This window comes from Pagrus major, chromosome 8 (genome assembly GCF_040436345.1).
Source record: "Pagrus major chromosome 8, Pma_NU_1.0".
NCBI classification, from domain to species: Eukaryota; Metazoa; Chordata; class Actinopteri; order Spariformes; family Sparidae; genus Pagrus; species Pagrus major.
Window position 1 is genome coordinate 15,800,943 of NC_133222.1, and position 27,634 is coordinate 15,828,576.

The following is a 27,634-nucleotide window of genomic DNA, read 5'->3' on the forward strand; positions in this document are numbered from 1 at the left end:
CAAATCATGATATATAGATATTTTTATTACAATTATCATCTATCTTAGCCTTATATTCCAGTTTGTACATTTTTACAGATTACAATGAATTTGCTTACAATACAGTGACCCATAAATACACCACTCAACCAAGCCTTTTAATACACACAGTGTTTCTTTTATGTTAGCGCTGCACAAGCATGGAAGAAAACGCATTTGAAGAGTTTGGGTCAGAGTCAATTTGTTATTAAATCTCTGACACCCTCATGGGAAAATGACTCTACCAACTGCCAATAGTTAAATGTTACTGCCATTTTGGTTCAAAGCATGTCATGTGCTCAAGGGTATAAAAATAGCCATTTTGTTTTTTTAATTCTACAATATATACATTAATATCTTCACTGTCACACAAACACAGTTAAGATGGTGGTTTATAAATATGTGTTACTCTAAAATGCTTTGTTACTCTACTGGCAGTTTGTAATACCACTAAATATTCAGAATAAGGACTTGTGTCTTACACAAACACCTTGATAAACTGAGTGCTGTGAATTATGTAATAGCAAGCAGACTGTTTAAACAGTGGACACAAAAGGCAGAGGTGAGTGGCAGAGCATTACCCAAAGCTGTGGATAAGAGTAATCACAGTTTATGAAATTATACAGTTTTTCCCCTTGTGCCCTTTCTTCTTTTTGGACTTAGTCCTTTGGCCATAAGGAGGAGAGGACATGCCTGCCACAGGGCTGGGCAAGTCATCAGTATAGTAGTATCTATGGGGCCTAGGCTGAGGGATGGGCTGACCTAGGAAAAAGCCTTCTTCCTCAGAATCAGAGGAGGACGAGGAGCATGTGGAGCACCAGTCATCATCATCCCCATACAGCCCCATGAACCTTTCCATGGCTGGGCCTTGTAAGCCATAGTCTGACATGGCAGCAGGACTTGGATGGCCGTGGAAGGCTTGGCGCCCCTTTGGGCCTAGGGGGTTGCCTCTATGGTCCACTTTGTAGCACATTTGGGCCCTATCTTTGGGCAGAAGGTTCAGAGCATTGTCAGAGCGCGACTTGCGACTGCGATGCCTCCTGTGGTGGTGATGGTGGCGACCAGAGTGAAGTTCCTGGCCCTGCTCCTCAAAGTGGTACACTCTCCTGCGAGTCCGTTCACTCATAGGTGGTTGGCGCACTGGGAGATCGCAGTAATGGCCATTGTCCACCACGTCATCAGAAAATTTGACTTGCTGCTGCCTAGATTGTGAACGTGTCCTCCTGAGGGCAGGCACATGAGGTTTGGGTCTGTCCTCTGGAAGGGGCAACTCCACTTCCTTTGGAACATTTTCCTCCACCTCCCCCTGCTCAGATACAAGGCTCTTCAGGGAATTTGCACTTCTGTGTAACATAGAAGAGTTGAGGGTTCCCATATTACTGGTTTTCTCACAGTCTTCGGTCTCTAGTTCGTGGAAACCTTGCAGGGAATATACCAAAGGTCTATCTTTACTATCACCATCTACTGAGGCCCCTGGAGAGGAGAGAGAAAAAATATTAAATGTTTGCACATGGACTCAAGACTTTAAAAAACAGCCATTGTCATCACATAAAAGATTACTTTCTCAATATCTGATCTATCATTTCTACCCACCAGTAATATTGGAGAGTGCTAGTGAGTCCATAGAGTCTCTGACACTCTGATCTGTCTTTTTGAACTCATCTGTTATGCACTCCAAGGAGTCATTATACCATTGTGGCTCCTCTCCTTGGAAGCCTCCTCCAGCCCCATGATCCAGCTCCAACTCTTGGATCTTTCTGCTGCTCGCTGGGCCTGGATGGCTGCCATAGGCTGAATCCCCTAGCCCATCCTGTGACTGGGCCCAGTACATTTCTGCCTGGTACTTCTTACTAGCCAAGCTCCCCCTTCCTCCTCCACCACCACTGCCAGCTTTTGAGGACTCCTGCTTTGACTTAACATCTTTTTCGGAGATCCAGAAATCTGTGGGTCTGGAGTCACTGGCTTGCTGGAAGACCCCATGTTCCCCAAACTTTAATAGCAGCTGGGTCATGTAGTCTTCATGCTCAGCCCATTCCTCCTCCTGGTCCTCAGGTGCCTCTGCTTCCTCACTACGCCCTCTCCAGAAATGTTCATCAGATAAGTTCATGTGGGCAAGCTTGTTGGTCAGGGTGTCTTCAGCATTTCCACTGAAGCCAGGGAACTTATAGTTGACAGAGGGTGAGAAGAGGAGTGACTGTCGGCATTGGTCCGCTGAGCGACTGCTCTTGCCCATGCGCACACTGCGGCGGGATTCACGTGAGCGTGCTGACTGAAAGGCTGAGTCGGAGGAATCAGAGGCATGGACATCTTCCCCAAGACTGCAGGCCTTGGAGCAGTAAATGCGGCCCTGGTGTGGCAGGAAGGGGCAGCCCAATAGAGAGCTCTTACACTGGGCACAGCTGAAGCAGGTCTCAGTGGCGTGCCAGTGGAGCCCATCATAGGTCATCTGAGCATGATCAACACCTGGAAAAGGGAAAATGTTGAGATGGTTATTAATACTACTCTAAGGGCTAGACAACCATGACAGGTGTTTTATTTTAACTCTAGAAAATCATCTTACCAATATGTTCTCCACAGGCCTCACAGTACTCGGCATAGAGAGACTCAAAGCAGCCACAACAGTATGGTCTGCCGTCCTTCATGATATAGCGCTGCCCCCCCAAAATTGTCTCGCATTCAAAACAGGCGAAGTGCTTCATGTGCCAATGGCGCCCCTCTGCCTCTGTGCACTCATCAGCGAAGATGATCTGTAGACATAGATATGCACTGGATGAGACACAGATGTACAGCACACGTTTCCCTTTCTGGCTGTCATCACTCTTTATATATTTGTGTTGGATGTATTCAAGACAGTGGAAATATAAAATAAATGATATTGCTATCCCAGAGGAATTTGAAAGACCATAAAACTTCAGACTCTGGATGTTTTTCCTTCACTACAATGTTTTCTCTCAGTATTTCAGTCTCGTGGTTTTACCTCTTCGCAGGCTGAGCAGCGTGGTTTGAGTAGCTCAGCGTGGTGCCTTCCACAGTGGATCTTTCCATCATGGTAGAAGTAGATCAAATCCACCAGCAGTTCGCTACATGTAGAGCAGGCGAAGCATGCAGGGTGCCAACACAGCCCAGGGCCTGCCCTCGCGGCGAACACTGCCATTTCTCCACCATTGATGTTTTCACCACACTGTAATATGCAGACATTGTTGATTATAACATCCTGTAAAGACTCTGAAATTGTTCTTTAACTTTAGTTCCCAAATATTCTGTGATAAGATTATCTGAATCCTACACAGAACTAGAACATTATATGCTCTCCAAGTCCATTTGCTCTGTTGATGAGAGGGTAAATATGCGGCCCATCTGTGCATGTCAGCCAATTGGGTTGTCCTAATTGCAGTCCCAGACTGGCCAATTTGTTTTTCTTCCCTGACCTGTCATTCTTAGCAGTGTGTTATATGAGGACATGACTTTTTAAATCAACTGCAGTGACTCTGGCTAAAACAAAAGAAAGCATGGGTGTGTAGTGGAGAGCTACATCTGACAGTTTGCAACTTCTGAGTGCACAACAATCATTGAGGGAAACACTGGCATGAACCACTCCATAGAGAAGACTTTTTAGTCAGTTTGGCTGCAAATCCAGCTTGTGTTTAGGGATCTCTTAAATAGACTGGCTGATACTCAGATCTTTATTTCAGCTTTCCCTCTGGGTTTGAGCTAGAAATTGATCCAGATTAGCCGAATACCCACAGAGGAGACGTAGAGGGACATGCAGCAAATCTTTTTGTCAATAATGTACTTGAAAAAGATTTTTAGACTTGGAAACAATACGAAACAAAACTTCATACCACAACTTTCCCAGTCCCCAGAAAATAATGCAAGACAAACTTACATGCTCACAAATGCTGTTCAGAAGATTGCGGGGCAGCAGTTTCACTGTGCCCCTCCCCAGTGCTTCCTTCTTCCTCTGGACACTGAACATAAGTAGCTCCTTCTTCTCCTCCTCACTGAGGGACTGGCAGTAACGCACCTGGGAAGGAAAGTGATGAAGTTATGAGTAAAAAGATTTAATACTGTAAAAAGAAAAAACTGCTAGTTCAAGTGACCTTTTCATTAAAACACCCATTGAAAGATCTAATTGCAAGTCTGTTGGCCACTAATAAAAAGTTATACACTTAGGTAAGTATGAAAGAGGGCAGAGTGCATACCAGAGCATGCTGAACAAAGGCAACTCTTGACCCCAGCTTGCCCTTCCTACACCCCCTACATATCTCCACCCACAGCCCCTGATTGAGAACATCATTTTTACAACAGGCCTTTTTGATGTTTCCCAAAGCCTTAACAAGAGGGAAAGCAGACGTTTACACAAACAAGGCCTGTGTTTAGAGTGAAATCAAGAGGACGGGCAACAAAGGGAAAGAGACAGCCAAGTCGAACTGTGGTGCCACTGCGGTGGTGGCATCACATAAAGCCTCTTTCAACCAGCGTCCCCCTCTCCCGCTGAGCAGTCCTCGTAAAAACCACTGCTATGACAGGAATCCTGCTGGTGGGGGCTCCTGGCAAACATCATAAAATCATCAAGTCAAAAGTCACATTGTGCCCACACTACATGTCTACAAGATTGTGGAACAAAAATCCCCTAGTGTGATGTCAACGTGAATGCCAAGGGCTCACATTAGTGGGATGGCATGGAGATGGTGAGGCTGTTAACGCTGTGGGTTTTGCGGGTAGCAACAGATACGGCTACTCAAACAAAAATAGAGTTTATCTTTTCTGCAGCTGTGGTGTAAATGAGAGGACCTGCTGGGATGAATTTTATGATACTTGCATTTACGCACGTGCACACAAAATATTCTCACCTCATTATCATGTGGTGGAAGTTGGTAGAGGAGCTGCTTGATTCTGAACTTCTCTCCTGGACTGTTAACATAGGGGGTCTTATCCTCTGGCAGACAGGAGAAATATAACTGGACCTGGGGAAAAGATGACATGGAGTATTTAGATTAGACATTGGAACACCTCAAGATAAGGTGCTAAGGGTTTGGTTACACTGCTGAAAAACATTTTTCAAAAACTAAGCAAAAAACATGTTATGCAGAAATGAAAGGTTCACTGAAGGCCCACACAAGACAAATGAAAACCGTTCCAAATTATATATTTTCAAGCGTGTGCGGTCATGAATCTGAACATATAGCTGTGTTTTTGTTCCCCAAGACGTTGAGAAGCTTTTTTTAAACCCAAATTTTAGTCCGTGGAATTGCAGCAATATATTATTGTTATGATCTTGGACAGAACAGACCATATTTATGAATACAAATTCTTTTCCAAGGAACCAGAGAACAAACACATCAATTTGGGATGAGACACATTCTGGGACAGCTCCATGTGAAATGTATGGAAGACTGACTTTGTGGAATCAAAGTGTTTGCTTGTGTTTTCCTAACCCCCGAATCAGCTTTATTCAATCAATGATCTCTGATGATGACAAGAGGAATAATTTTCTTCATAAATCTGGACTTAACAAGTCACAACAGGTCAACAGGTCAAATCAGTTTAAAGATTGTATTTTTCCACTCATATGCTCGTCTCTATAGGGACAGGACAAAGCAGCCTGTCGCAGTGGCACTTTGACCCTTGGGGCTGACCACTGAAAACTAAACTTTATGAGGAAGGGGCTATTACAGCAGGCCAGATAAAGAGGTGGGATGTGCTCGTCTTGTGTGTTGGGGGGGCTTCCTGCAGCTTCAGCCGTCTCGAGGGGGGCTAACAGCAATTTACCCTGACAATCAACCCAACGTTTGCCCCCCACCATAAATTATGCACATTTTCATGCTGCTATTACCCCTCATCCAGCTCCCTAGGGGCTGGGGAACAGTCAGCTATGACCCAGCCCCTATGTGTTTCTTCACTGTAATGATGACCCATAATACACAGCCCATTCAGGGCAATGGCTGCAGTAAAGACATTACAGTTGACCCATGCATTTCCAAAACAAAAGGCCCTGCATGTTTGGGATTTAAGGTTTTCTTTTGCTGTGAACCCGTCTTTTCTTGCCCATCTCCCCCTCATTACTTCCATGTGTGTTGTTTAACAAGGGAAGTGGGATGGAGAGACATGCAGAGGAAGAGAGAAACAGCCAGAAAAGAGGAGAGAAAATGCAGCAGATTTGGGAAAAGTGCCACATCACACTGTCTGCCCCGCGGACACAACTAACAGCTCTGCCTGTGTTTGCGGAGGGGAAAGCTTGTTAAAAGGCGGCCTCTTGATTCCTTATGTTGCCAGCAGCAGAAGCCTCGACCCACCAAGTCCTTCTCTTAACAGATCCCTCATAATCACAAGCAGACTTTGCCATGCCGCAGTTTGTAAATAAAAGCGCACACATCCTGACTGTTAAGTGGCTGCTTGGTAGAGCCTGACAAGTCTGCCTCAAACAAAGGGACCAACAGTTTTATGAAATATATTGTCTGGTCCCATAGGTGCCATTATCCAGAGACTGTAGTTGGTATGTTATTCACCAATGTGCTGAATAGCATTTATCTGGGCCAGGCAAATGGGCTGGAAGGGAGTTAAAATCAGGTCAGAGCTGTTTTTATTCACCGTCAGGAGGATACATCATTATTCGCTGTGGTGATTTGGGGAAATAATGGTTGTGAACCAATGAAAAAGGTACCACAATTAAAGAGAACAAGCTGTAAGTTTTCTTTGTACAGCCTAGATTCCCAAAAAGTTGGGATGGTGTGTAGAACATAAACAGATTGAGATACTAATTGGGATACACCCGATTAAAAACAGTTTAAAGACAATACTTTTTAAGTTTTGCCTGATCAACTTCACAGATTTTTGTAAATATATGCTAAATGCAGGGGTCAACGAAAAGACTGGGAAAGTTCTAATGCACAAGCAAGGACAGGGCATTGTTATTTGCGTTTTATGTAGTACCTCAACTTTTTTGGAATCGAGGTTGGTTTACAAGGTCAAATTCTTTCTAAGTTTATTGAAGCTCGGTTTGGAACGCCTTCATGAATTTCATGAACAATCCCAATGAGAATTAGTCCATCCTTAGCATGTTTTGCTCACCTGTTCAGGTCTAAGGCCAGGTGGTACCCAGGCGTACTCCTCCAGCGCGCAGCCAGAGTCATCATCGGAGGTGGAGCTGCGCTGGAAGCCAGAGGTCAGCTTACTGACTTTCTGCTCCATCATCAAGTCTCGCTGGCGTGCCCCACCCTGGAAGCCAGCCGCCGACACTGCCGCACTCGCCAGGCTCATCAGACGCTCTTTTTACTAGACAGGCGAAGCAAAAAAAAAAAATGGAAAAGATGGGAGAGAAAAGAAAGGGGAATTGGGGTGAGGATAGGAGGTGGAGTGGGATTGAGACAGACATAAAAACAGAATCTTGGTTAACAAGCCATTACATCAACCAAACCCCACATAATGCTATCCTCACACCATCTAATCCAGTTCTCTCATGTCAGTGCTATTCCGCTGAATGTTAACCACCAGCTGAATCACACCATCACTGTCTCTTTCATGAGGCCCACAGACCCCTTCAAAAGCCAATTATGGCATCTGAGCAAGCTTTTCTTGGTTCGCTTCTGGTGATGAGTCTACTTCATAAAGACACTCATAAAGCGAACTATACCCTTTCACTGCTGTTGTGGTGGCAGTTAAACATGTGCCCTCCTCATGTGGCTTTTGAGGATGTAGAGACCATTAGGAAATTCCCAAAGCTTCATGAGGTGACGTCCAATCTCATTATAGTGACAATAACAAGTAGTTTCCGATTCATAAATACACAGTGAATTCAGAGTTACTTATATGTTTGCCCAGTCTTGGGCAATGTTTCAAAGACCTCACATTCCTTTCCTATACTGTAATTCAGTTTGCCATCAACTTAAAAGCAAGAACAACACCAGACGCTGGCTGTTAAATCTTTAGGTTTCACCTTATCTGTGGAGCTGAGGTCTGAATGAGTCAGCCTGTTGAGGTGCTACATCATACTATGTCCCAAGAGGGGCCACCACGTGGGATCTGATGCTGGCTTGATCAGTTCAGCCTGTGGTCTGTATAAACACAGGCCTGGCCTTAGACAGGGCCACCATATGGGGAATGTCCACAATCCTGGTCTGTCCCTTCATCTCTGCTTTTTTCTTTAGGCTGTTTGTTTTCCAACCTGCTGCAGTGAGTGTCTGATCATCCTTTCATCTCTTAGATGAACAGAACAGTGCCAGACAGGTGAAGTAGTTGGACAGGGAGAGATGGATAGATGGATGGGGTCGACTGATACTCAGCTGGACATTGACAATGCAACAGAAGGAGGAAAATAGAGCAAAGGGATCAAAGACTGGCACAGTGTTGACCTATGTGTGTGGTGGCCATAGTCACTGATACTTTTCTACAGAGCTACATGACTGTGGTGCAGTAGTAAAAAAAAAGATAGAACAAGACAAACAAGGGCATTGCTTGATAAAATAAAAAATCATTGAATTAAGGCAATATTTATCGTCAAGCGTGACTTTGAAGCAACTTTGGAGCAGCAGCCAAATGTGACATACTGGGGAGTCAGTTTTTGTGTTCTGTGTGACAAACTGAGTTCAAGTTTGTGAAGCAGCTCAATTCTAAAACTAGTAGCCAATTAAATCACTTCATTCCCTGAGCTGCTGTAAGCTCTGCAGGACCAAGCAGACACAGAAATGATGAATGTGTGTCCAGTTGTGGCCATTTCTCACAGGCCACGGGCTCTAGCTGAGATCAAATGGGAGCCCAGCCAGCGTCCAGCAGCCTGGCCCTTACACCACCTCCCCCCACGCCTCCACCCCCTATGGCCGACAAGGGCGCGGAGGGCCGTGGAGAGACAGCTGAGAAAACCAGACACACTCGAGTGCAGCCTTTGAACACCGGCGTGACAGTAGAGGGGCCAGAAAATCTGCGCTCTCTCCTGGAATGATATATATGCCCGGCTGCCCCCGGGAGTGTGCGGCTCCTATGCATGCATGAAGAGGGAATGCACATATTTGTGCTTAAGCGTGCAGACATTTAGACACAGCAACATAAACACCCTGTCAGAATCAGCTGTATGTATCCAGCTTCTCTTTTAGCGACGACTCTTTCTGAGATAGCGGCACACGACACCCTCATGTGGATGATTTACTGCTGCACTCACGGCATGCCAGGCCAGGGCAGCTACTGGCCATTTATATCAACTCATCTTCCTCAAGGACAAGACAGCCCGCGTGGCCTCGCTACTACCAGCGACTGCCATGCCCTGCAGTAGATTCAAGGGCTTCTTTTGGCATTTGTCGATTGTACAACAAAGTGTCAAGTCAGGCGGATTGGCTTATGACACGTCCCATTAAAGCGCCTGATGTCCTGAACAATGGCACCTTTGTGAAGGAATCCACTGAAGGCCTGTTCCATCAAGAGCCTGTTTATCTGCCTTTAAGTCTTTTTTTTTTCTCTCCTGAAGATGTGGTGTGTTATCTCCTCATGCATGACAGTTAAAGCCTTTAAACCCAGATAACCTGTCTTCAGATGAGAGACGGCGAGAAATGAGACACTCTCCTGTTCTTTTTGCATCTATTGACTTGCAAATGAGACCAAAATAACCTGCAAAAATGTGGCCTTGTTTGAGAGCAGCTTGGGTTTCACGTGGGAGATAGCTAACTATAGGCAGGTTCTATCAGGAGCCGAGAGACTTCACATCTCCCAATTTTATCAGGCACAGACTCACGCTCACTCACGCGCTACATTTGTTAGAAAGATGTTTGCTTTCACATGTTGGCCGAGCCTCCATGAGGATGTATCACACAGCCAAACCTGACTCACAGGAATGTCAGGCTTGAACTTAGGCCAGGCCGAGAAAGAGGAATAAAGGATACACACGACTTGATGTTAGGCAAAGCCCCTTCCTCACACAACCACCATCTGCTTGGATGCTAATTGTCATGCAGCTAATTTCCTCTCTTTCCACTTTGCTTCCCTAACTTTATGAATGACAGAAGCAGCAAGCCAACTAACCCAACCAAGTTTATAACTGACTTACTTGCCAAGTCACTGACTCATCACTTATACTGGCTTTTAAAGTTTTTCTCCCAACAAGGGGCCTATGGTTTGTAAGATAAGTTTTGCACTCTCCCCCTTCTTACTCTTCCACTCCCCCCTGCACTGCCCTCCTCCCACACTAGCCAGACCCCTGCAGTCCTGAATGTTTAACAGCCCCTCACTCTTTTGTAAAGGTGCTTGTTAACATGGCTTTGGGAGCTGCAGGCCTGCATATCTTGACTGATCTGCCCACAGAGTGCCAGAGGGTGGTGGTGGTGGGGGTGAGGCTAAAACGGGGGGACTGACATGTATGAAAATGTTAATGTGTCTTGTTCAACAAAAGAGAGATGAAGTAAGTCAAGGCAGGTGAGAGAGCAGAGCTGGAACAAATGCTTGCTTTGAATGATTTTTCAGTGAGTGAAGTTTTTTAGGCATCCCACAAGATATTCTGAATGAATGAAGAGGCCTGTCTAGTCAGAGAAAGTGCACAATGGCTACGATAGTCTTGTTGCACAGAAAGCTTGTATTCCAACCAACTCCATCAGTGAACAAGTAGGTGCAAACGTGATTCATTAAGGGACAAATTATTCACCCTTAAGAAATCACTTTGCAGAATACCAACCCCTCACAGGACCTCATACCATGACCGACCAATAAATATTTCCATCAGTGAAACTTTTAAGAGTATTCACCACCACTTCAACCAGAGTCCCCCCAAAAGTCCAGACACTGGAGCATTGGATTAACAACCCTTGAGAGAGTGCACAGGAAAAATAAGCAGCTTCTGGTCTGAATTACTGTCTATATTCCACTAGGAAGTGGATGATGGACATGCACACAACCCAACACAGTGCTCTCTGTCAGTTTGGTCCGGGCCGACATGTTTAACTTGGCTCACGCGAGGTCGGCATTGCAGGACAGGCTTTACTTGAAGAGAAAAACAAGATTTTCTGTTCATAGTCCCTTGCTTATTTGAGCTTGAACTCAGACAAATCTGTTTCTGTGTCTGACAAGATGTGTCTGAACTTTAGATTTAAGCAGCATATTATTGCAACCTTATATCCCAATACACATAAATATATTCACATGACTTCCCATAAACCAACTGAGATCTGAGACGCAACACTTTGGATATATAAGATATAAATCCAGTAAGTTAGGTGTAAATACTGCTCGAAAGTCTGAGTGACGAGAGAGCCAGAGAGGAGCTCGTTTTATGCAGTGTCAAGGTGATACATGGCTGGAGTTTGGTCAGCTTATTGAGGTCTCTTCTCATGGACGGGGGAGTGTTTTTCCAAGACCAAATGGATGGGAGTGACATCCCCACTGAGATCTACACTATGGAGACCACCTGCATGCTCTGGCCAGACTGAACTCAACACACACGTGCTGCTGTCACATAGCAGGCACCAAACACATTTACATCCCAGTGTACTCAGTTTGCAGTATAAGTGACCTAAAATCAACTCTTTAATCATTCACACAGCCTCAGTGGGAAAAGAGTCATTCTAAAGGTGAAGATCTAACGTTACACTGAGCTCCAGGTATACATGTGATGTGATGTATGTCATCATGCAAAATGCAAAATGATAGATTAATAATTAAACTACCCTCCCATTAAACTAAATAATCCAAGAGATTTCAAATACATTTTTTAAAAGTCTGAACTCGGCAGTTCAAGAAGCTTGTTCCATCTAGTAGCAGAAGACTTTCAGAAGTTCAGGATGAGTTATGGTGCAATGCATTAACATCTCCACTTGTTTAAGTAGTTTTCTGTCAGCAGAAACAAAGCAAATTCCTCAGAAAAAAAAACAAAAAAACAGATTACATCTTCTTACCTCAGCGTAGGCCAACTCTCCTGAGGCGAGCAAGAAAAAGGATCTTATCACCACCAAATCCAGTCCTAGATTCCTCTCCAGCCTCTGGGCTCCATATCTACGCAAGATCCTCAGAGCTCTAATTCCAGGACAGAAGCAGTCAGCCTTCTCTATCAGCACTGTCAGCGCAGTAACAGCCCATATCAAAGCTAAGACTGTAAAAAGTCAGGGAGATGTCTGTCTGAGTGCGTGGGAGAGAGTGTTTGAGAGGGGTGTGTGCGTGTGTGTGTGTACATGGAGCAGCTCAACCAGATGGTCATCCCACCCTTGTCTCACTCACTCACCCTCCACCATTCCTCCTCCTCCTCCTCCTCCTCCTCCCTCTCCCAACCCAGCCCTCTTAACCTCAGCCCGGCCCCTTAACCTCAGAGCAGCCACTCACGGCACAGGCTCTCCTCTGCTGACCCTCCCCTCGTACTTCAAACATATGCTTCCAAATGAGAACCACCGGTAGAGCTCCAGCTCACAGGAACTGCGCTTGTAGCACATCAGTGATGGCGGAGCTCGTTTTACCACACCGACCGCCCCATCTCCACAAGAGCTTTCACATGACATTCCTCTTTCTCTTTCCCTATCAACAGCTCAAAGATGTGGGGAAGGTGGTGAACGTTACAGTCAGGCTTCGGTTTATCTGGTGGTTCGTCTCTCTTCTCTCGCGCGCTAAAACGTCACTAAGTTACAGAGAGCCATCTGCTAACTACAGCTTCATGATTACAGAGTGATTGTTGGACCAAATGGACAAAAGATGCTTTATTTATCCCGCTGCAATAAAATGACTTCCTTGCATCTACAACATCCTGGCTCAGCCTCACATAACCCTTCCTTCTAACTGAGCATGATGTCAGCAAGTCTAACTGAGGCCATCTAAGAGGCCTCTGACACATGATTCACAGAGGGCCTATACAAAGAAATGACTTAAACCACAAAGCTGTTATTATCAGCTTAACGTGTCTGAGTGAGCGTGAAAGATGTCCAACTTTTTCAGCTCAACTTTGATTAGACACAATGTACAATGTAGCTACATTATGGGAATCTGTGCAGTCATAGTGTAATGCAGTTGTGCAAGAAGTATTCAGGTCCTTTCCTGAAGTAAAAGTACTAATACCACACTACAAGTAAAAGCCCTTCAAGCAGTAAAATGGTCTTTTATGTATGTTGCATTTTACTGCTGTAGATGTTAAAGGTCGAGCTCATTTTAACTACTTAGTTTAACCTACAGCAATGCATCATGTTCTATAAGATCATCATGTCAAATCAAAATCAAATCAATTTTATTTATATAGCCCAAAATCACAATCACATTGCCTCAATGGGCTTTACAATCTGTACAGTGAACGACATCCTCTATCCTTAGACCCTCGATTCGAGTAAGGTTGCACAAAAAGAAAAACACTCGAGTAACCCTAAGTACAAGCAGGCTTGGAGAGTGATGGGATACATGCGACAGGATGATGTAATTAGGACACAAAAAATAACTGTATTCCGGTAAAGTTACAGAAAAAAAATATGTAAATGAAATACAGAATGATATACTAGTCTGCAACTATTCTATAAGAATACACACTTGTGTATTTAGTTAGATGAAATAATCTTACTGACGTACTTTTTCTCTTGCCTTTATTTGTAAAATGTTTGGCATTGAACTAATCCAAAAGTAAGAGAAAGTAATCAAGTTATATGGCTTTAATATGTGACCCTACATAGTACAGTACTTGGTTAAATGTAGTAAGGTTAAAGAAAATAGCTACATGAATAGTCGCTTCATTGATTAGCTGATATACAGAAAATAAATCCACAACAAGTTTGATGACCATGTCAGCTTTTTACTATTAAAGCAAAATTTCACAGGTTCCCTTTTCTCAGATATGATGATCTGCTGCTTTTGTCTCCCATAAACTGAATATCTTTGTGTTTTGACTGTTGTTCAGACAAAACAAACTATTTTAATAAGTTAACTTGGACTCAGGAAACTTATTTGGCTTTTTTAAATTTCATCCCTAACTCAGCTGTATGTATCTTCAAATCCCACACATGAAAAACCTGAATATTCAATGTCTATTAAAGCAAACTTTCCACAGAGGGTCATCAACACATTGCTATCTTTGGATAATATCCAAGCTTCCTGTTTGCCTTTACAGCGTAGTGGTGCTGTAGGACAGGAGCTAAAATTACAGGCGTGTTCCATGAAGCCTACATGTACATATCCGCCCATCCAGTGAAACTCCACAGAAGGACGCAGTTGACCTCTGCCTCTCCTTCACCTCTGCAGGAATGTCAGAACGCGATTCTCTTCCTGTTGCCTCAGAAAACAAAAGTGACCAGTTCGGGTCAAACTCTGGCAGTTGCACCTTTTGCATGCTTTTGTGGTTGTTTGGTTGGAAAGTCCAAGTGCTACTTTCTCCCAAAAGGACATGTTTTATAGGGGAAATAATTGTGTGTAAGAGAACTAAAACGTCCATCCTTTTCAACACAAGGTTTTGCTGCAGAGGGTTAACATACTTTAAGACTGTAAAACAAAGCAGTAGAACATTTTATTGGGAGGTAAGGAATCTATTAAACAGCTAGAATTGCTTTCTTTATTATCATTTTAGCAGCTGCTTAATTTTGTGGAGGTGACGTCAGGGTGTAATTCTGTGAACAAGCACACATGCGTGAAGCATTTACACTGCAGGGTTTTTATGTAGGGGCTGATATAACAAGGTTCACAAGGGTTGAGACTATTATGTAGCAATGAAATTGTTTCAAAGAAAGCGATACAAATGGAACAAGCAGTACAGCATTTACCTGCACAATTCCGCCTATTATTTGATCATTTAAGTCAGATCCGACTGATACGTTGAACTTAGTCCAGCAGAACATCATTGTCTGCCTGCTAACTGGTCTAAAAACGTTCTTTAACCTTAAAATATGAGCCAAAAAAGAAGCGCAAAAACATTCCTACTCAGTGCTTGCTTAGCTCACCTGTGCATGACTGACAGCATGTGATTGATTGGCACTTTTTCCATCCTCGGCTTGCCTACACACACCTCACATTCACACCATAATGTGATGTGAAATATCAGCGTGGGTGGTGAATACTGTCATTCAAATTAAAAAATGCAGCTTTGACAGATGGATATTCCTGTCACTGAACAGGAAATAAGTTAAGGAAATGTATTTAAAACAGAAAAATGTGACTGAATAAACTGATGATTGACGTTTGTGGACTTACAGACGTCTGCATGGTGAATCTACCCTGTATGGGTGTGTGGCCAAAGCCATTGTGGCAGCCAAGGCCAGAGAGGAGAGGCACCCCAAACCTCAGGCCTTTGTACTGGTCCTAAAGACTCTGCACACTGATCGATTAGCAATTCTTAGAGGGGAGGGACGACACAGCATCCTGCCTTTGAGGGGGCATTCATGAAATGCAAAGCTACAATGGTAAACTAATCTAGACAGAAGCTGCAGAGCCTATTCAGAGTAAACAGAATTGTTTTTAGGGGATGATTACTTCTACAATTAATAGTTTATTTCTACGAATTGTCTGAAAAATGCTAATCACAATTTCCCAGAGCCCCAAGTTACATCTTCAGATTATTTCTTCTGTCCAACCAATAGTCAAGATTCTTCACTTACTACTTGATTAGTTTAGCATAACTGATGGGGAGAAGCAGAAAATCATTACATTTAAGAAGGTGGAACCAACAAATGTTGACATTTTTGCTTGAAAAATTACAGAATCAATTAATCGTTTATCAACAAAGTTGGAAACTAACTTTCTTTCTATTTCTTTTCGCTAACCGTTGCAGCTTCACCAATTACCACTAAGTTGTCAAATAGTGATGCTTTTGGATTGTAGGTCCGGTCGGCTGCAATCCCAAAGTGTCAGTATTTGTCGAGTTCAACATCAACTTTCTTACAAATTTGACCTTAAAGGAAACAGTTGCCCTTCCTTTTAGTTTCTTTTCAAAAAAAAAGTTTGAGTAGCAGGCTTTAAAGTTCAAAGAATAATTGTTGGCCTTTGACAATGAACTAAGCTAAGGACAACTATTCAAAGGCGTCTGTGGAATATCTTTGGTCTCTCCTGTATCAGAATAACAACATCCCAAGTCTCATTCTGAGATCGCACAACTCTAAAGTTAGAAGTCGCTGGCTGCGCAGTTCAAGGTTCGCCTCAGATGGTTGAATAATATTAAGTTGGAAAAGTCATGCATCCCTGACCTTTGACCTTAGAGAGCACCAGATGACCCATAAATCTATGGCCCCGGGGGCTTTACTGCCCATTCCCCTGTCATAGCCACAACGATCTGAACAGCACCTCACACCTGGTCTGCACCTTCTCACCGCTGTAAAAAAAAAAAAAAGAAAGAAAAAAAAGCAGTAAGGTACTCCATGACCAGCATGTCCTGACAACGACAGGACAGGGATGATCATCATCAGAACCAACGCCCGACGATAAAACTGCATTCTTTCCTGGTCCAAACACGTCCTTGAAGAAGGGGACCCATAAAACAAAGTGTCTCGTCAAAGCTGCATCTCACAGTAAGCATATAGAGACGGATCTAGCATGTTTAAATGAGACAAATTTGAGTCCCCAGAAATGCCATAAATTGGGGCAAAGGGAAGGTCAGTCTCTAACTCACCGTCACTGATGACCATTGTTAAGAGCAGCTCTCACTTGTTTGTGAGCTACCTTATAAAAAGTAGGCATTCTCAAGGTTTAAATGACCTGCCAGCGGGTATTAGCAGGACACAGGCCAAACAAAAGCCTCAGTTATAAAGGCCAATAAAAGCCCATCACTGTACTGTAACAACAATCCTTTTACGCCTTGAAAGAGGGAGGAAAAGGTCAACTGGTGGAGCAGTCAGCGCATTGATATTGACTTAGCAAGATTGGCGCTGACAAACTCAGGTCAGACTGTGGGCTTGTTAGCCCTATAACCCTCACATAACCCCTTTTACTGTTTCACTCTGACACATTGGAGGCAGCTGAGGGCAAGGCTTAGATCTTAGCTTAGTTTCTGACAAGAGACATTTGTAGAAATTAAAGGAATATATCTGCTCACGTGTCACTCGCTAAAGATCAGGCGTTTCTCAAGAGCGCTGAGTGGGAAAAATCTAAACGAGGCGAGGAAAGGATTCAAGATTTAAATTAGTAGTGAGATATGGTTACATGTGAACTTTTCAACTCTGACTGAAAATCTAATTTTCTGTCTTGCCAAACGGCAACAAAAAAGGTCATAACTCTTCAATCCATGAAAGTCCATAACCAAGCTGTCTGCGTTTAATTATCAAATTACAGTATGTAATGCTGTTGAATAAAACCAACAACTTATTACTTGTTAGGAAGATGATGTCAGTCTGGATGGCCCTGATTTCCATGGAAGCAATCAACAAACATAATACTTATCAGCCCATTTATTTCTGCTTTATTTAATTTGCTGTAACCCCGTTGTGTCACGTATGATGTAATACAACACGAATGTCCAGTTTCCATGGAGTAACCATGACATAACACATCTCTGCTGAACAAAGCTTGCGGTGTCAGCGCACAGGTTGCTCCTTCACTTTTTTCAAAAGTACACCACTGTCTAACTGCTTCGCCAAACATCGCAGAGATGTACGATCGGGACAGCTCATATTTTACCCTCAATTTGACACCCTCTCACCCAGTTGTAAAAGCGGACCTCATTGGGAACAATGGGAAGTGGAGCGACAGAGCTCCTGGGGCTGTTAAAGGGAGGAAGCCCCTTTATTTTGAGGACACTATAACTCAACAAAAGCCTGTGGCTGTCTGCACACAGAGTGGGCCGAGATGAATGAGGCTGCTCTTACACTACTCACTTGCGCTGACAAAAGCACTGGATCAGCAAAGGCCGAACCCCTGTCATGTGTGGTCTCCACGGACAAACTGGGGAGAAATATAGACATAAAAGGTACAAACCAGTCCCATTGACACTTTAAACCAAAGAGTGTAACCGACATGTCTTCATTTTCTCCATCATTTTATTTCTTCACTTCTCCTCTTGTTCCTACACTTCAATGTTTGAGCTTCACTGTGTAGAATGATGTGTGTGCAGTTTGACACTAGAAGGCTGAGAGTTAAATTTTCTCTGTGCTCACTGAAGATTGAAAATAGTTTGAAAGGCAATAATGGGGCCTCATTTATAAAACGGATGTACCATCGACTGATCAACTGTACCATCATAACTTATGTAAGTCTAAAGTAGTTATTTATGAAAGCTTACACTGATGTGGAAATGATCTTTATCTCTACGCAAAGTTTAGACTTGATGTAAATGATCTTCCTGCTGGTTATATAAGGGTATTGCAGTTGGGATGCATACACATCCAAGCCTGTGGTGAACTTTGCGTGAGCTTTATGAACAGTTTGCAGTGGCGACACACTCTCAAGCTCTGTGTTTGGCTTATGCCTCACAATATTACACACGCGATACGAGACATGCAGTGACCCTACTGCTGATTTGCACAAAAAAGGAAGAAAAGACTATGGGTGAGAGGATGGTTCAGGAGGCTCCGCAGGCAGCAAGGATTATTTTTGCACTGAAAATGTTAAACTGCCTACTCTCATTCTACTCTCATTTGGTTTAGCTCGTTCCTGTTTTCCCAACCCATCTGTGACTCAACCAGATATTTCGCCTGTTAGATATCCAACAGACGTCAGCAACATGTCCCTGAGCCTCTAATCTGGGGCTTTTTGTCGGCGAGCTCCAAAAAACCGTCAGGGACAGCAAGATCAGGGCTAAAATCAGGTGCTGTTAATTTAAGATGAATTGTTACCAACTAAGTTCAAGGATAAATCTAAGAACATTTTTATAAATGAGGCCCCCAGTCCAAGAGTCAGCATACACAAGTGTGATGTGGAAACTTGAAGCCTCCGGTGCACATACACTGAGAATGGACTTTCCAGTGAATTAGGAGACATCCGGTGTCCAGCAGCCAAACTTGTGAAATTAATTTTTAATGAAAGAAAAGGAAAAGGTGCTGCTTTAGTGATTATAATTCAGCAAAACCACGATCCTCATGTATAACTTTATACATGGGTGGAGGCGATCTTTAATTTTTTTTTCATTGACCAGGAAAACTGTCAGTTTTCCATGCCGTGTAAAAAGCTTTGATCGCTCTCGTTGAAACAGCCCCCTGTCAATGTCCAGGTCTAACACTTGTGACCCTTAAGACTCAACAAAATTTTCAGCTTATGACATCACACTTTCAGAACGTCCAACTCACACACCACTTAAACCTCACACCTCACACATCTGGGCTTTTCACCTCAACTTTCCTAGAAGTTCAACCGTATATCCTTCACATGGCAAGAAAACTATTTCCTGTGTGTTTCCAGCCCCTGGGCTTAAACGGACACATGAAGGAGACCGCGGTAACAAAACAGGCAATAATCGGGCGTGAGCACTACGAGCAAGTCAGTTTGGAAGGAGAGGATGTAGCCTTAAAAAAAACAGAGAAAGTTGGCAATTCCCACAACTGGAAGCATTTTCGTGCAGCTTCAAAAGGCAAACCATGGAATCCAACAATACTCTGAAACAGTTAAGAGCTGCTCAGTCAGGATCCCACTAATGATTAACATTCCTGGAGAAACACTCTGTTACAGTCTTTTTAGAGCGTTCTAATTAAACACATGCTCCAGTGCCACAGCACAGAGGGAACTCTGATGGCTGAGAGCGGGGATGCGTCTTTCCAGCTCTGCTTAATTGGACACAATTTAAGTCATTAAGGTGGTAGTAAAAACAGCAGAAAGAGCAGAGGAGAGGCCCAATGATCTCCCCTGTAAGGCTCCCTGCTGCTCTGATGTTGTTGACCCCTTCACCTCAGCTACAGAAAAAAAAAAAAAAAATCTAGACCTACTTTCATCATAAGATGTCTGATGGAGATTAATGGCTATGCCCTAAAAATGTATTGATACTGGTTGTAATACATATGTGTCATGTGTCTGTGCCTCTGAACAGGACAAAGAGGCTATACATGTATGGAGGTCCTACATCGTGGGAGGCAAACCTATATCTGATTAGCTATGCATCTGTTTTCCACATTGAGTTGCCTTTCTCTGTGTTGATATATTGTCTATAGATGCATTGCTGAGACATGATCTTTTTTTGCATTCGTAAGTAAGTGATGGGTGGGAAATCAGAACGGTAGTGTTGAGAAACAAATTGACTTCTTCCACTCTTTAAAAAGATTGTTGACATAGATTGGCAAGATCGAGTTCAGTCAGATGATTGCAACATTTGTCTTGTCACCTTTTTATTTATTTTTTTGCACTTGTTGTACCATCTTAGGTTCGTTCAAGTATATCAAACTGCAGTGGCGTACTCAGATTGTTTTAGGGGCAGGGGCAAAACAAAATTAAGGGGGCACCACATGTATGAAAGTTGTGATGTATTTATAGTGAAGAGAGCGCACTTTCGCCCCTTCTGCAACACCCACCAGTGTCCAAGGAAGTTGAATGAAGTTAAACATCCAAATATGGTTCAGCGTGCAGGGTTTGTTGGCTGCTTTGGTCAACATTTTCATGTTCTTAAATATTGTAGCAAAAAGTTGGTTATGAAGATGATGAAATAATAATATGAAACTTTGTAGACTGAACCAAGAAGGCAAAACATTTATTCCACTCTGTTTTTGTACCTTTCACAAAAAATTCTGATATTATTTATACTAATCCTTGCTAAACCAACTACCTATATTTTCCAAAAGATTTTTTTGTTGTTGCTTTAATTCAGTTCATGAAGTTGAAGATAGGAGTGTGTGTGTGTGTGTGTGTGTGTGTGTGTTTGTGTATTCAGGACTAGTGAGATCCAATCTGATGCCCTTTGCAGGCCTCACTCCAGGTTGTCAGATATACGGGCCAGACATGGGGTCAGTAGTGCCTGGGATCTGTGTGTGAGTGTGTATGCATGTGTGTGTTTTGGCATGGTGAATGTATGCAATGGAAAAAAAGACACAACTGGCTTCCTTATCACCCCCCAAATTAAGGATACCAGTCTCCAGGGCTGAGCTTATTCTTAGAAACCTTGCCTGTAGTGCGTCTGTTTCTGCCAGCATTAGTGTGTTATTTTTGGAGCTGCTAATACTGAGGTCACTAATGACACCAAACCATTTTCAGTCAGCATCACAGGCCAGCATAAAGGAACATGTGACAGAGTGGGGATACATGCTGTGTGTTATAATAATAATAATAATAATTTTCCATAAAGTCTGAGATGCCTTTTCTTCAAGTTATATTACTTTCCAGCATCATAAAACATTCTCCCTACAGGGTCAAATGTGTGTTTGCCTGCAGACAGGACACAAACGCACAGATGTACACATCTGGTGAGCCACTGCTCTTGTTTTCTTTGGGAGCCCAGCCCCTAACAGGAAGACAGTGCGAGCACAGCAAACACAAACCCGACTCTTTGAACTGGCCTCTCACTAGGAGCTGCCGTCAGGTTGTTGTGGCCAAACGAACTTTTTCTGTGTCAGCTCAGTGGGCCCATTGTGGGCCTCAGGCTGCTGCTCTGCAAGACATGTCCTCAGTTAGCCTTTGTCAATATTGACCCATCTGTATGTTATCCCACAACACCTACCTTCACTGTGATGTATGACTATTTCCAACAGATAAGAACACATTCCTCTGTGTGGAGAGATGGACTATAAGAGATTACAAGGTAGCAAATACTAAACATAAATCCAGTGACAGTGAGCTTCATAATATCTGTCAAGTCTCACAGCAAGTAAGGAGATGTGGGTAAATACATTGGAATAGAAAAAATAACATTTAAACACCATGTTTCATGATTTCTTGTTTACAGAAACGGTCGTTTTACTGCTAAATACTTGACAGGTGCAGCTGTGATTTTGGCAACACACAGTATGTTGAGCGATATGAAGACGTTGCACTGGGCTCTGGGAAGTTGTGATGAGTATTTAATGATAAATCAGTTAGCGTGGATATAATCGTCAGAATGAAAATAATCGTTAGTTGCAGCCCTAACGACTACTGTCTTTTGTGAAGATTAATCTCACTTTTGAACACCAAATCTCACATATTTTGCTATATTTTAAATACTAAACAAGTGCACTGAAACATGCATAATCTGAATTCAATGTAGGTCCAAACTCTGGTGTCAAAAAAGCTTTTCTTATTAGAAATCTGTACAGAGGGCTACGAATGGGTTATAATAATGTAAATGTGCAACACCTCTCGAGGAACCTCACACGAAATTATCGGGGATGTCGTGTTTAATTATTAATCTAAACATGTGCTGTAGCACATATCTACTGGTATACAGAACTCTGGCTCTTCTTAGATGGAAGATCCTGTCAAGGAATTATCTTTTTGAATTAGCAGACGTGAAAAATTCGTCCAGTGACAAACAACGAAAAGAGGAAGCTGTTTAAATATTCTCCCCCAAGAGAACATGTAGGGGATAATGTATTGATTTATTGCTCTGTCTTCCTGCTAATCCCCTTAATGGTGTATTTTAGGAGATATTTTAAATGAGTTATTATAAATTCAGCACTGGGTGATTTGGGAATACAGCCAAGCTCTTAAATTCGTATCTAAACCTGATTAATGGCAGCGTAAAACAGGACAGGATCCGAGTTTTAATGAGTAAATGTTCTGAGAGGAATATCCTGGCAGGCATCCAGTGGCTGTCCCTGCGTGTCTGTAACTGTGACCTTTCAGAAAAATCTCAGGAAATACCTTGTTGTCAGTCCAAAAAAATCCCTTGCCCTGCAGAGTCCACTTTTAAACCCTGCTGACCTTTTTCCATATCATCCACGCTCACTGACTCCACCCCTGTGACAATGCCAACAGAGCTGGAGGAACAAGAGCCACAGGAAGGGGAGGGAGGTGTGTGTTTTGCATATTTCCAGCTGTGGGTCCGGAAAGCTTTAACTGAATCCCCTGTTGTGTCGCGGGGAAATGAGCTGGGCTTTTTAATGACTATCTCAGTGTAATATGTTTTCTTTTTCTTCCAGCCCTTGATGCTGCCATCGCTCGAATGGATCCCTATAGATGTAGAGGACAGAGGAGAAAACATGCTCTACTGCAGACAGCCATGACTTTCCAAAAAGTTGCTGACACTTGGCATCTCCACATCTGTTATTCCCCTTTATCAAAGACAGACATGTTGATAATTACCACTTTTGTAGCACTCACTGCACCGTGGTTATTATGCAGTGCTCATCCAGAGCTGAGCATCATGCCTATACATGGTGTGATAATGAAACATGTGTGTCGAGTCTGACTTTCATCATCATGGTGGTCTGATGGTTAGTCCCGCAATTACGCTGTGCGGTTACCAGAGATCTGCCGGGGCATTAAACTCCAGTGTGAGAGCCAAACCCGTTTCCCTCTAACATCATCCTGCAGCTCCTAATAAACAGAGTTGTGCCTGGAAGCGCTAAATCACTAGCTACCTTTAATCACTTTAGAATAATGCTTAGCATGTGGATCCAATGTGTGCCATTGCTGCATGCAGAACCCACTGACTCTCATACATGATGCCGTTTGGCCCACACGGCATGCACAGTGTTATTATCTCTCACACAGACAACAGCATCCGCAGGGGTTATCTCAATCTCGACAACCGCAGTGTAACAGTGCCCTAAATCTGACCATCCAGGCTGCCGTCCATTCAGCCTGCCCCAGTGACCACAGAACCAGGGACCACCGGCGTTTAAACAAGCCATACTTCATCCAGCCTCCTGCCAACCTACCACAAACAGTTTACAGTCAACGTGCTCTGCTCTCTGGAGTTTGTCTATGGCAACCCGACTCCATGCCACATCTCCCCGTCCACAGCCATGAAAGACTGGCCTCCTCTGACAGCTCCTCACAACACACGGCCCTGTGCCGCTCCGCTTTTAGCCCTACTGCGGTGAGCTGGACCACGTCTGGGGATAAAAGGCTGCCAGAGTGTTTGGCTTGCAGGCGATTTACACGGACGCGAGGGTGATTCATTCTAGCTTTGCACAAACAGGCGTCTGTGTACATTTCGCTGGTACTGGGCTTTTAAATCAACAGTGGGGACCGTATACACACGCGCACTGGGACCTACATTCTGCTCATTCACACTCAGCTGGTCGTCTGCCACACACGCACACTCTCCGACACCTACAGACAGTCACACACACACATATAGCCTAGGTGAACACTCTGTCTCCGTTCATCTGCTCCTCTTGGACAAAAACACACACACGCACACACCCCGACATGCCCCACTGTTTATGTCTGAGACTGGCTTCATGTCTGTGATTCGTCTCCTCCTCCACCACTCTTGCTGTGCACTAATGCAATGGCACACAAATGTGATAATGTTGTAGCTGGCTTCTCCAGTTGAAAGGTGCTTTATGAAGTGCTATAATGCTGCCACGTCCTGAATCCTCCAGTCTCTGAAATAAACTATCAACATATTACACATTTATTAAAGGGTAATTCCACCCTTCTACACATTAAAATGTGTTTACAGGTATTGGGGAGTACTACTGCATATGTGGAAAAAAAGTAGTATAAAGCCTCTTGAGCCACCAGAGGAAGCTGTATGTATTCTGAAGAAATGCCTCCAGTGATGTCACTCAGTAGCTGAGTTGAATTGTGGGTAATGCAGCCACCTCTTTTTGAAAAAGAAGAAGAATGTGTGGAATAAAAAAGGAGATATCTCTGGTTGTGCTGTGCTGCACTGATACCTACTGAAGTTAGCATGCTGATTAGCTGGCCACAGCCTGTCCTGGTCCATAGCTCTTGTGCTGGCAGTGTAACCAGTGCTTCAAGCTGTCAGTCTGGATGGGTGACTACACGGCTAATTGGGCTAACTAGCAAACAGCAGTTACAGTTAGTAGCAGGTAGCAGTTATCTCATGTGATATGTTGCTTCCTATTTCTTTTGACAAGTGGCTGATTGTTACATATTGCACTTTTAAAATTTCTATAATGAGTCCAGTGTTATATGAGTGAAGTGTTAGCCAATGGACTGCTTTTGAAAGCCTGGTGCCTACATTACCCACAATGCAACTTGGCCACAGGTGAAATCAGTGGGGGAAAATTACTAGATTACATTCAGCTTCCTCTGGATCCACATTTATACTACGTTTTATCACATAAGTATTAGTACTCATTACTGCATATGTGAAATATGCAGTAAGTGTTTAATAGTTAATTGTTCACCCTTTAACATGTCAAATTGGTGGAGTTACCCTTTAAGTGAGCACTTGCGCGCACCAAATTGGCCAAACTTATCAGAACCGTGTCCTAGACTATTTCTGATGAGGCCGTCTATTTCAGCTCCTAGAACAAAATGTTCCTCGGGTCTTATGATTCTATTAATGGTACCTTTGATTCACTTTGACGGTTTTTGAAATGAGACATGAACAAGCACCGCGTGACATGTGGAGCTGCTCCCAAGACACCACTTTTAAATCATTTGCTCTATAAATAACTTAACTTTCACAGAGAATTCTCACCTGCAGCAGATCAGTGAAAGTAGAAGCTCAGCCCCTAACACATGCCTGGTCTGCTAGATCATCTAAACATTAAATAACTGCAGCTGTGAAGTATGAGATCCAGATCTCAGCAGCGATACAGTATGTTGATCCAGCCAATAACATTTACAGTAAAGTACATTTAATTCATCGATTAGAATTTGTATGAGAAAGCAGAACTTGTATTATTGCTGGCTCTCAGATGTAGGCCAACATGCCCTCATTTTCTATTTATGAGCACAGGGTTTAAATTAAAGAATAAGGCCTGTGTTGAACAGCTGTTCTTAGCTCAAACGAAAGATTTTTTTTGATTACTTTTATTTTGATGAAAATAAACAGTTTGTAAATACAATGCTTTCTGTGACTCCTGGGCAGAGCAGGTGTCAACCTCTATTCTAGCCACTAGGTGACACCACCACCTTGGTTCTGTGTCTGTCCTCCCTGTATCTCCACAATCACTCTGAATACTTCACCCTCTTCCTTTACTGGCCACTGTCCCAAGAGGAAAATAAATATATAACAGTGACAGGATGGTTAAAAGTGCTGTAATCATGGATGAAAGTGACCACATTTCAAAATACCTCCTGTTGCAATTTCAGCAATGTTTTGGTCTGGTGAGATACATTTTGACAGTACAAAGGAAGAAGGTTCTGCACAATGTCAGCGATGCCACTTCAAAGTGCTTCAAGGTATAATTTCATTTATCTAAACCCCTTTTCACTTGTGTTGTCCTGCAGCAGCTCAAATCACTATCACAATATATCCACCATGCACAAATAGAGATCATGGCACCTCCTGAGCCTGTGCTCTCACCTAGCTGTCAGGCTTCAAGCTGAACCGTCCTGAGCACTCTGTTTTTGTCAGCTGTGGCCATAGTGACAGATTTCAGGCTGGTCTGACTCTGCGCTCTTGTGCACTCTGCCTGAGCCAAGTGGGTTTGTCATCCTGTCAGCCCCTGAGAGGGCTATGCACGGGACTTAATGGCTTATGGCGATATTTACTGTGCTCCAATGAGAGCAAAATATTGTCTTGGACTGCCATGGTTAAATATAACAGCAAGTGCTCTCCTGTGCCTTGCAGATTTAGCACTTTGTATCACAGCTGAGAATGGAAATGTTTGAAACTTGTTTCATTGTTCTGCAAAGGAAAAACTTTATGGCAGGTTTAGCTCTGCGAGAGGTCCACAAGGACTGATGAATTCACTGAAGCAGCTTGCAGGGTTATTTTTATTTTAAAGAGCTGACTGCACTGGGAAAATATCCCTCCTAATAAGTCTTTAAGGCTGATGCTCAGTCTTAAAAACCTTTCACCACGTTTCTGTTCTTTTTGTTTGATTCTTATCTAGAAAACGAAGCAAAATAGTGCAGATCTAAAACATTTCAGGACATTTTTTTCTTAGATTTCGTCAGAATGTGTGGTTCCCATCTTATCCATTATGGTCAAAGTGAGAGTGACTTCTACTGTATGTGGCCGGGGTGTGCGACCACATTCTCCCTCACTCAACAGCACTCTTGACAGCTATGGAGCCCTGCAGTGGCGGACAAGCAGCGGTCACGGAGCGCCGACCAGTTGTCACCAAAGTGACAGGCGACAGCTGAGTCCATACATCTGGAGGCCCCGGGGACTCCACACTTCCACACAGCCCACGTCTCTGACCAAGTTTTTTCAGCGTCAGAGAAATGAGGTTGCTCTGGCTTCACGCGCAGGGGAAAGTGAAACGTGTCTCTTTGGTGATGTTGATGCGTAAAAGCGCAAAGCAGCATCGGAGGATTGGAGAAATAAAGCCAGTTTGATGACTTTAAAGTAGCCAATGACCTCTAGGCTCCTCGTAGAGTCTCTACCAGTGCAACTGATGGAAGTTGGCTTGTTTTAACTTTTAAAGAGGTCGATTTGATTCTTCTCCACTGCACCATTTTGAGTGCGATAAACCTGAAACTGAGGTGACCACAAAATAGGACAAATAGACCGGAGCAGCACTGAGATTATCTAAAAACTGCACACACTCTTCAGATTAATGTGCAAAACTGTTAAAAATCACTTAATTGCTTGCTCCACTCACCCCCAACGCGTTCAGTCGCAGCACACCGAGTATCCAGAACCAATATTCCCGAAGCGAGAAAAGCGACTCACGCTGCGTCTCATTGGCATAAGATGAAAAAGTCCAGAGAGGGTGCACCACTGTGCAAACAAAGCTGAACCCAGAGCTGTGCAAAGCGATAAGCTTAA

The 27,634-nt window shown here is 43.4% G+C and overlaps 1 protein-coding gene across 1 annotated transcript; it reads right to left on the reverse strand.

The window, feature by feature from the left end:
• Positions 1 to 353: 353 nt before the first annotated feature.
• prickle1a (prickle homolog 1a) lies at positions 354 to 27,524 on the reverse strand. The gene is made up of 8 exons (XM_073472239.1): positions 27,468 to 27,524; positions 7,090 to 7,293; positions 4,872 to 4,985; positions 3,905 to 4,042; positions 2,996 to 3,199; positions 2,579 to 2,765; positions 1,612 to 2,481; positions 354 to 1,491 (listed from the first exon to the last, which is right to left on the reverse strand). The coding sequence occupies exons 2-8, from the start codon at positions 7,276 to 7,278 to the stop codon at positions 629 to 631; spliced, it is 2,565 nt and encodes an 854-aa protein (XP_073328340.1). The 5' UTR covers positions 7,279 to 7,293; positions 27,468 to 27,524; the 3' UTR covers positions 354 to 628.
• Between the last annotated feature and the right edge of the window lie 110 nt (positions 27,525 to 27,634).